Below are 10,439 nucleotides of genomic sequence, written 5' to 3'. Positions count from 1 at the left end.
TCACTGACTGCAGTAAACTTATTATTCGGTGAAAACTGGCTTCGTTCTGGCGAAGTGAAGTGTTTTGAGAAAAAAAATCGTAAAAAGAATTTTAAATGAATAAATACTTTTCCATTTTTTATTTATCATCTATCACCTCTATTGCGCAAGTATACTGGATTTTAGTTCCCGGTATAATTGCGCTGAATATTGCAACAAGAGCGTGGTATTTACCATCATATTACATACTACTTTACAAATTTGCCTTACCGACACTGTAAAAATTTATTTACCATTGAAAACGGTAACAAATAATGAATACTCATTGGAGCAAAGCTTGCACATAACATTATGGAAATAAGAAATAAATATGAAATATTTTATAATAAACAACTATTTCCCTCACTCTTTATTTTCGATATTAGTCATGCAAACACAAAAATGCTGTTACCGATTTATTTCACCTCGTGCGAGTTAATTATTTCCGTTGGTTGAATAATAAAAAATATATACATATATTTTTTAGATTCTGGATAATTTTTTTATTATATAAATGAAAATGCCACACTTGAGAGACGTTCGCACAGAGCGATATACAATTAATAAAAGAACATGTTTGGTTAGGCTACAATAGATATAAGTACATATGCTGAGCAGGATGTGACGCCTTTATAAATACAAGATGCGTTCCAAAGTAAACAGGAGTTTTTTAACATAACGCCCCCTGGAGGCGCCATCTATATGTCGACTGGTTCGTTAGAATCTGCTGTTTTTATCGATTGTCATGACATTTCAATGATTGGAAGTGAAGTTATTGCGTTTTAAATGTCAGTATGTTTGTGTTATGAGTGCAAAAATGAGCTTTGAACAACTTGTTTTAAAATTGCTAAAACTGATACCGAAACGTTTCAATTGATGAAACCAGTTTATGGAGATGATTGCCTATCCCGTAGCTGAATGCACGAGTGGTTTCAACGTTTTCAAAGTGGTTGTGAGGACATAAATGACGATCAACATGTGGGACAATCAAAATCCGTGATCACTGGAAATTAAATCGAAACTGTGCGTGAATTCATCAAAAATCAGCCGAAATCATCATTGAAATTCATGGAAATGGAATTGAACATCTCCAAAACATCGATTTATCGCATTTTGACCGAACATTTGGACTTACGAAAGGTGTGTGCACAGTTTGTTACGCACAAATTCACTGACGACCAAAATTGCTCAGAATCCAACATTGAAGGACATCATTGTGACCGATTATTTGATCAAAAATCACATTTTAACCATTAACCACTCCCCGTATTCACCTGATATGGCACCGTGCGACTTCTCCCTTTTCGGAAAAATGCATCATCACATAGTATCCCCACAGCGATTTTCTGCTATTCCCATTCACCATTTATTACCAGTTCTACACTTTGATACCATGTTGTATGTTGTATACAAACACCGTGAAAATCGCAAAATTTTTACAAATCCATAAATAAAGGCTTTATTAAATTTTTTTTACTATAAAAATTTGATTCAAATTTTTCTGGTGTACGATATAATAACTAGAACCGAAGAAGGATGAGCGTACACTTTTGATACATTAATTTCTTGGGTGCGGCAAAAGTAATACCGTCATCAATTTCGTTCACTGAAAACAATAGCGTAAAAAAAAAATCAGTTAATTAAGCAATGATTCCTGAAATATAAAGCAGTAAAAATTTATTTTGCCAAAAAGTGTAGACTTAAAAGGGCTAGTAATGGAGGCAAAGCGACAAAAATTTAAGAAAATATTGAAACGAGTGTCTATGTTAATATATTAATTATTGTTATTAATTTATTGATTTGGGAAAAAGTATGTTGTTTATCCTCTTGACGAAGATATTAATGTGTTAAAATAATGTACCGGCAACGATTAAATAAATTTAAAAAATCTCATGTCAGGACATATCAGAAATATAAAATTAAGATAAAATATATGGGCAAATTTTTGAGATTAAATAAAAACTAAAATAAAGTAAAGAACACGCTCAGTTTATAACCTTTAGTTCTCTTCTCCTTCTGTGCTTCGTTAGAAATAAGGTCGATTTAATTTTGCACTCACAGCGTTCGGTGGACATGACATTTTCGGAAGGCGATTTACTTTTATTAAGTTTTATTAAAAAAAAGCAAATAGCCAAAAGAAGAAACCGAAAACCAAAACCGGTGAACTTTAAATACAATAAAGTGAAATTGAAATATGCGATTGTCAGCAACGCCCTGATATTTGACTAAATAGCTTAATGTTATAATCACTAATAGATTAATAACTCATAATTTAATAATTTCATATAATTAGAAGTTCATTAAATTTTAACATCAGCTTAACAAAATATTTTTATCCTTCAACTGTCACTATGCAAATGAACTTGTGCTTGTGAAGCATGAGTGAAAACGATTAAATTAGCGGCCGACAAATTCAAATATCAAAAGTTGTTTCTCTTTCATCAAACAGAGCCGGTAATAACTTGAGGAAGCGTACATATAGCTGACACAAGCCTAGGGTTATAAATATCGGTCTCAGTCAAAATAAGTCACGTTGCATATGTACCCCGCACAACTAGTAATGTTGTTTTATATAGTAAACCTCTTCGTTCTTTTTAATTTTTATTTTCTGTAATTAATGAATTTTATTTACGTTATTTTAGCACATTTTATTTAAATTTTATTGAAATTAAATGTAATAAAATTTGTGAATAAAATTAAGTATACATATTATTTCAAAGAAAAAACAATATGGTTTTTTGAATGAAGATATTGATTTTGAAAGTACAATAAAAATGATTTATATTTAAAATAATAAAGCATGTTTTTAAATTTATAATGAATTCCCAATAAAAGCTCTAACACGTCTGGCCTCATTGATATAGGAGGAGTGGGATTCAGTTTCATCAAACTGTATTGCTTCAAAAACTTCAGTCTGGGAAGATTCATTTGTAATAAAACGTGTGTCATCACATCGGTAATTTATACAAATGTTGTGTAACGCACAGCAAAGGTTAATAATTTCTGAAACTTTTTAAGGAGCGCAATGCAATTGCCTAGCTTCCAGTACACATCCATCGATTTTTTAGAACACCATTTGTTCACTCCACAACATTACGCGCGATTGGAGTTATTGAACGCTAAATTTTTAAATCTTTGTTAAACTTAAGTTTAATTCGTTGACCGGTAAATATTGAACTTTAGTTCAAATGTTCTTATTAATATGTACTAAACTTCGGTTTAGCGAATTGCGAAGAGAAAAACACGACTTGTCGTATTAACAGTCAAAATTCTTTTGCCAGTTTATTTAGAAATTTAGCTTAAACATATGCATGTTGTATTATATTAGGGGTATTCTCTTGCAAAACCCGGTGCACGGTGCAAGAATTGCAGATTTACAACGGCACAACAACAAACACAGGCAGAAAAATATTTGCAAGGGCTGTAAAATATGTCAGACCAAAACCTATGTATATTTGCGTGCAATGTCACGCAAAAATATAATTGCAACCCTGTTGTAGTTGCTATTTTACATAAAGACATATTACGTCGTTAAATTGTTGAGGAAGATAAGTTTTAAATGGATTTTATTATTTCAATTTAAATTTTAAAGATTTGTTACAGTTTTTTTTCTTAAAAATGTATGCAGAAGGTGCGCCAATTCACAATAGCCATGCTTAATAGTCATTCACAACAAATTGACCGAATTAGCCATTCATATATCACTAGATTCTGCAATGGGTGTTCTCCTGCTCTTGTATATTTCGGTATAGTATTTTTGCAATCTGCAATCTTGCAAGAGCAAGAGAATACCCCTATTGTGTGTAGGAAGTCATATAATATGCAACATTTGTTATCATCAAAATTAAAGAACACAAATTTTATAGATATAAATTTTATTATGAATTAGGTATTTGACAAGCTCTTATTGCAACCAACTGAAGTAAAACAAAAATTGGGGAAAAAACCTCACTATATTCAAGGCCAGTTTGCCCAGATAATTTTAAACACAACAAATATTTAAATATTGATATAAGTACCAGGAAGTATGTACTCCACATAACTCTGTGGAGTGCTTTCCGCTTGTTATCGGAATCCAAATACATTCGAATGCCCACGATCACACAAAAATATGCATTAAAAATGTCTATACAAAATAAGGGGCTAAATGCGGTAAACCAATCGATTACAGAATTTGAATAAGTTCCAGATATTTTCAATGCGAGTATGATTGTAAATGTAAGCATTCCGCATAGGTTAACCAATATTTCAAATTCGGTTAGGCCGAGCCAACGAACAAGTTCTGACAATTTGAACATAGTTAAGCAGATCGAATTTTATTCCGTTAGATGGCGTGATAACTTTATATGTAAAGCAGAATTAAAACGTGTTCTTAAGGCAATGTCTTCATTCTCGTGTAAAGGATGAGTTTCATCTGAAAAAAAAAAAATTAAAAAAATATGCATATGTAGTTTATATAAAATAAGTAAAATTTCTACAGAGTAAGAGGTCGGATCATCAGAACGCATATAATGTTTCATATAACGTTCATATAAATTGCTAACATCTTTGCAAATGTCTTAAATATCCCAATGATTTCAATTAATTTGATGAATTATTCATGCAAATTGGTATATTTTTTTAATCTGCAATTTAAAATTTTTTCAAAAGCCTAATGTATATACATATCTCACAAACCACTAAAGCTATGTATGTAAACTTTCTAAGGACAAGCCCTCCTCTATACTATACAATGGTTATGTTGAAAACTATCGGCTTACCTTACTCAATAAAAATTTAACTTTTAAGACGAATCTTACGCCTCAGGAACGACTCAACCGATTTCAAATGTCGAAGCTTGGTGCCTAAAATTATATTTATGTTCCTATGGTACAATGTGAATATGGGTAAGATCAGACTAAAATAACGTCTACTTCCCATTGCATTGGGCTGATTTTTAGTGAATGTTATATATTGGGTAGTCGAAAAAGTCTCTTCGTATTTTGTCAATAGATGTCGCTGCAGTCGTATATCCCCAGTGTTACCAATCACATTGTGTCATACCATATAATATTGGAATGGTGAGATTTTAAGCTTCATTTAAACCAAAAAAAAAATAAAATAAAATCCGGGAAATTTGAAAAAAAGTTACAGCTCTTCAAAAATGAGTGAAAATAATGAAGAAATTCGCTATATTTTGAAATTTTTATATTAAAATGGGAAGAATGCCACGCAAGCCACAAATGAAATTTGTGAAGTTTACGGAGACGATGCTATATCAGTTCGTGTAGCACAGCAATGGTTTGCTCGCTTCCGTTCTGGAAATTCCGATTTATACTGATAAAATAATGTCTCTAGTGGAAAAATGGCCAAAAGTGGTCGACCAAAATGATAGTATAGGCTGTTTATATTAATTGGTGGGTGTAATCCGGCGAAAATTTTTCCAAAGCCTCACTTATTGCACTTTGTCACAATAGTAGGGATTTTACTACACATTGACCAGACATTCATGAGGTGAAACAATTTTTGAATTTGAGACGGCATATATGTAATTTATAGTTGTGTTATATGGAGAATAGGCGTTGTCAAAGTAATCCTATGTACCAAATTTGGTTGAAATAGGTCCAGTAGGTTCGGAGACAGGTGATTTCACTTAAATCTAGGCGGTGCCACACCAATGTCCAATTTTGACATCTGCTCCTCTTTTTCCACCCTGGGTGTAAAATTAAATGTCTCTGACGCATTTACTTATTAACTTATGGCACTTTTGGTAGTTTTTAACAAAACCGTTAGATAGTGATCCGATTTGACTTATTTCCACACTGTCTAGAGTGTCATATTACACACACACACAGTTTTGTATTTTAATTTTCAGCTTACTTATGGCAATTTATTGACTGATCGAAAATTCTACGAAATGACTAGCGACTAACAGAAGGTTTCAAGACCGGAGCATACTATTTTACAACCCACAGAGGTGATGTAGTGACTGTTTCTCAAAAATTATGGAGAGAACACTTCTCCAGCCTGAATGGTAGTGAAAGCATAACACCAGGAGAAGGTGCACACGATTACCTCATCGATGATGATGGAGCAGCCGTTCCAAGAAAGAAAAGCAAATCGAATAGCAATTACCCGTCTGAAAATAACAAAGCGGAGGGCCGATGAATTGTCGGTCGAGCTATTTAAATACGGCGGCGACTAACTGATAACGAGCATGCATCAGCTTCTTTGTAGATTATGGTAGGACGAAAGCATGCACGACAATTCCACAATATTCCCCGACTACCATTGGATAAGCCTCCTCAACATCGCATATAAGATTCTATCGAGCGTTGTGTTAAAGATTAAAGTCCATCGCCAGCAAAATGATTGGCCCTTATCAGCGTGGCTTTAGGCCTGGCAAATCAACAACTGACCAGATATTCACCACGCGCCAAATCTTGGAAAAGACTTGTGAAAGATAATCTACATTTACCACCTCTTCGTCGTTGACTTTATATTGCACATATTTATCAATATGGGATATATCTTAATTAAGGGAACGTTTTGGTAGATAATAATTCTTCTATGTTTGTCCCAGAATGAGTTTATACAAGTTAGCATGATCAACTTATGCTAACTCTTTGCACATAACGACGTAAAAAGTATATGCTGAGCGCGTCGGCAACCACTTATTCATGAGCGCTCATTACGTGCGGCCTACCTTACGAACGAATTGTTTTTTAAAGTTCAAGTTGATCTACAAAACATGTGGGATCAATTTTAGATGTGCCGTCTCATAAAAAATAGGAACTTTGCAGCCTTTATGTCTTATAAATATGTATTTCCTTTATATACGTAAGTTTATACTTACCAATTAATTGAATTGTTGATGTATGTATAGAGTATAATAATCTCTGACCGGAATTTTTGATAATGTGTAAAGCTAAGTTAAGGCAACGGTTAATAGAACTTCCCATGCAATGAAGATATATAACTTTTTCGCCTGTATTGAAAATATCTGTACAGTACTTTACTTGTGTCTGAAATTAAAGAGTTCAATTATTATGGTTGAATCAATTAAAATGAAAATTAAAGAGTTCAATTATTATGGTTGAATAAATTTCTTATGTACAAGGGATAAAGAACACATAACGTTTAGATGTTACCTTGCTATTTTATGTTTCTTTATTATTTTTTATGAAAATGCAATTTTATTTTATTTTATTGTGAGGAAATGGTTACAAATGAATTATTCAAACTACTGACTATCGTTAGACACAACTTTCCCCATTTTTCTTGCAAAGCTCGAATACCACTAAGGTAAAACTGTTCATCACGCCGTCTAAGAAGTGCGCTGGACGGGACAAGGACTGAGACGAGTAAGTCCTTGCGGCATTTACTAAAGTGGCCATATAAAAAAGCGCAAATTCAGAGTGGGATTCGTGGTTGGAGAGAGACTCCATCGCGAGTCCTGGCATTCACTCCGGTGGATGAACGTCTAGCACCAATCCGATGGAAGAGAAGGACGATGTGACCAAAGCTGTCTTCTAGGAGCACTTGAAATCTTCCCCCGCCACGATATCAAAATCGTGCTTGGCGACTTTAACGACAGGGTGGGCAAAGAAGGTATCTTTGGCACTACGGTCGGTAAAATCAGTCTCCACGATGAAACATCCCCAAATGGGTTGCGGCCAATCGAATTCGCCGGGTCTCGAAATATGGTTATCTGTAGTACTAGATTCCAGAATAGGAAACTTCATCAAGCTACCTGGCTGTCTCCGAATCGAAAATATACCAACCGGATGATCATGTGGTGATAGACGGAATACACGTCTACAGTATTTTAGAACTTTTCGCCTGTGCCCGTGTGAGATATACGACGACATTGACATCGTTCAGCAAATTAAAAGACAGCGGCTACGCTGGCTAGGTCATATTGTCCGAATGGACAAAAACACTCCGGCTTTGAAAGTATTCGACACAATACCCTCAGGGGGAAGCTGAGGAAGACCTCCACTCCGTTGGAAGGACCTGGCTTCGCTTAGACTATCCAACTGGCGCGCTGTTGTTAACTCGACTATAATCGCGTAAGCGGTGTCTACGCCAATAAAGAAAAATTGAAAAATGTGAGCAATTTGGGGCCGGCTTTGGTATACCATTCCATACCAGGTTAAAAGTGATACGGTTGTATAGAGTAGATGCTCCAGATTAAGAAAATATACATACATATGTAATTATAGAAGCCGCAAAAATTATGGGATGGTATACTAAAGTTTCGCGGCTACAAAAGAATCGTAATATTGCCCTAATCGGAATCGTGCTCTATCCGACATCATCCTTGTTATTCCTGAAATCCTCGGACGGTATATATAAGCATTTCCCTATTTCGGTGCCGATATTCTAAGGATTTTCCATAACTTACATACTATTGCATATAATCCATCGATATTTTAATAATAGACGCGTAAGATAGAGATATTAAGTATCACAAACCTCAAAACTTGACTTTGATGTAACATAAACATCACGTTCACTTTTAAATTGTTTCTTAGAAACTTTTTTTGTTTGATTACATCTGTTATTTCCCATATTATTAATTCAAGTTCTAAACATAAAGTATTTTCGATTGCAATATACAACATATGCAGAAAAGTTTTCGATAATATTATAGGGCATCTCGACAAGCAATATACAATTGTAGCGATCTGTCGAATATATTGCCATTGAGGTTGGCAATATCCTTAAGTGGGTATTTGATATCATGAAATAATAATTCTCGAATTGGAAGCAGGTAGGTAGGTTCGAGATTTTTTTGCGCATCCTTTGTGCTCTTGAAACGTTTAAAATTTTATGCGGCTTTATTAAGTAAATTAATAAATATAATATTAGCACATACGTTAACAAATGCCATTAAAACATGAATCTAACGTATATTGTACTTACTTACATATGTAATTGATGGAACAGACGTTTCATTGCCCGACCATGAAGAAGTTCGAATAGCAATTATACCTCTGAAGAACAACAAAGCGGCGGGGGCCGATGGATTGCCGGAAGATTAATTCAAACATGGCGGCAAAGAACTGATAAGGAGCATGCAACAGCTTCTTTGTGAAATATGGTCGGACGAAAGCATTCCCAACGATTGGAATTTAAGTGTGCTCTGCCCAATCCACAAAAAGGGAGACCACACAAACTGCACCAACTACCGTGGGATAAGCCTCCTCAACATCGCGTATAAGGTTCTTTTGAGTGTATTGTGTGAAAGATTAAAGCCCACCGTCAACAAATTGATTGAGCCTTATCAGTGTGGCTTTAGACGTGGAAAGTTATTCAGCATGCGCCAAATTTTGGTCAAGACCTGTGAAAAGAGAATCAACACAAACCACCTCTTCGTCGATTTCAAAGCTGCTTTTGACAGCCCGATGCCTGAATTTGTTATCCCCGCAAAGCTGGGAGGAAGTGCCGCCAATGCAGAAAGCAGTTCTCTGCGTAAAACTAATGTGTTACATATTTCCTGTCATTGGGGTACTATTTCTCTTGGTTCTTCTGTAAAATATGAACGTAAGGTAGCACCGATTATTAGTTAGAATGCAACCCTTTTGTTATTGTGTGAACAAAAATAGTTGTACAAAAGTTAAATGCTGAATATTTAATATGAAATAAATGGAAGTGGCATTTTAAATAATTTCCTCTTTTCAGCTTATGGTGTTCAAAGAAATATTAATTACTCCACTTAAAATAGACACGAAAAATACTTCACAATAACCACTTATTTTTTAATATTACTTACACCTATTTTGTTGGCCAGCCCTATTTAATGTAGCAATTATAATTTTTCACTCAAACCCAAAATTAAGGGTAAAATTTTCGAAAAAATCGATTTTTTTGTTGCATTATCGAATAGTATAAACTACAACAAATAAACATAAAAAAATAATTTTGTATTCATCATGAATATTTATTTATAAAAAAACCGGACCGATTAGTTACCTACTATTTTGTCCATAAGTGAATATTACTAACATATTTGGTAAAATATGTGTATGTTTTTATCTTCTATATATTGTTTTTCATAAGCCCCCAGTACATAACTTGATACAAGCTGTTTGCATCTGTAAATCTTTTATCCGGAATACTATTCCTTAAAGTACTAATTTATAGGCTTTATATAGTGCTTTTTATAGACCTTATTTAATATTTCATATTTTATGTCCATTTTTATATTTTCATATACGTAACAAATTCAATAATTATTAATTATTATTTTTGCCACTTAAAATGTTGAACACTGCCAATAATATTGGCCTTTGCTCGTTCCTCCTGTACGCAATTTGTATACTTTACTTACACTTATTAAAGTAAAATTGCATTACAAATGTTAGTTTAACAAAGATGGTTATTATGTTAAGTTTTTATGTATGAATACCCTTATCACTTGTTTGTAATGTAATTTT

General features: G+C 33.8%; 3 protein-coding genes across 3 annotated transcripts in view; all 3 read right to left on the bottom strand.

Moving 5' to 3' along the window:
- The window catches only part of LOC126760729 (60S ribosomal protein L35), a 133,535-nt gene that overhangs the window by 14,822 nt on the left and 108,274 nt on the right, over positions 1 to 10,439 (bottom strand). The gene's annotated exons all lie outside the window — the stretch shown is intronic.
- On the bottom strand, positions 3,877 to 4,316 carry LOC126760728 (transmembrane protein 203). The gene has a single exon (XM_050476583.1). It carries the CDS (start codon positions 4,314 to 4,316, stop codon positions 3,897 to 3,899), a length of 420 nt encoding a protein of 139 aa, XP_050332540.1. The 3' UTR covers positions 3,877 to 3,896.
- Positions 4,180 to 8,638, bottom strand: LOC126760731 (ribonuclease P protein subunit p20). The gene is made up of 3 exons (XM_050476588.1): positions 8,476 to 8,638; positions 6,854 to 7,022; positions 4,180 to 4,432 (listed from the first exon to the last, which is right to left on the bottom strand). Exons 1-3 carry the CDS (start codon positions 8,569 to 8,571, stop codon positions 4,335 to 4,337), a joined length of 363 nt encoding a protein of 120 aa, XP_050332545.1. The 5' UTR covers positions 8,572 to 8,638; the 3' UTR covers positions 4,180 to 4,334.

This window comes from Bactrocera neohumeralis, chromosome 5, assembly GCF_024586455.1.
Source record: "Bactrocera neohumeralis isolate Rockhampton chromosome 5, APGP_CSIRO_Bneo_wtdbg2-racon-allhic-juicebox.fasta_v2, whole genome shotgun sequence".
NCBI lineage: Eukaryota > Metazoa > Arthropoda > Insecta > Diptera > Tephritidae > Bactrocera > Bactrocera neohumeralis.
This window is presented reverse-complemented; position numbering and strand designations above follow the sequence as displayed.

Coding starts and splice junctions, on each gene's coding strand:
- LOC126760728 (XM_050476583.1), bottom strand. CDS start 4,316: ATGTTCAAATTGTCAGAACTTGTTCGTTGGCTCGGCCTAACCGAATTT.
- LOC126760731 (XM_050476588.1), bottom strand. CDS start 8,571: ATGGGAAATAACAGATGTAATCAAACAAAAAAAGTTTCTAAGAAACAA. Junction 7,023..8,475: donor CATCAAAGTCAAGTTTTGAG/GTTTGTGATACT, acceptor CTTTAATTTCAG/ACACAAGTAAAGTACTGTAC. Junction 4,433..6,853: donor ATCAACAATTCAATTAATTG/GTAAGTATAAAC, acceptor TTTTTTTTTCAG/ATGAAACTCATCCTTTACAC.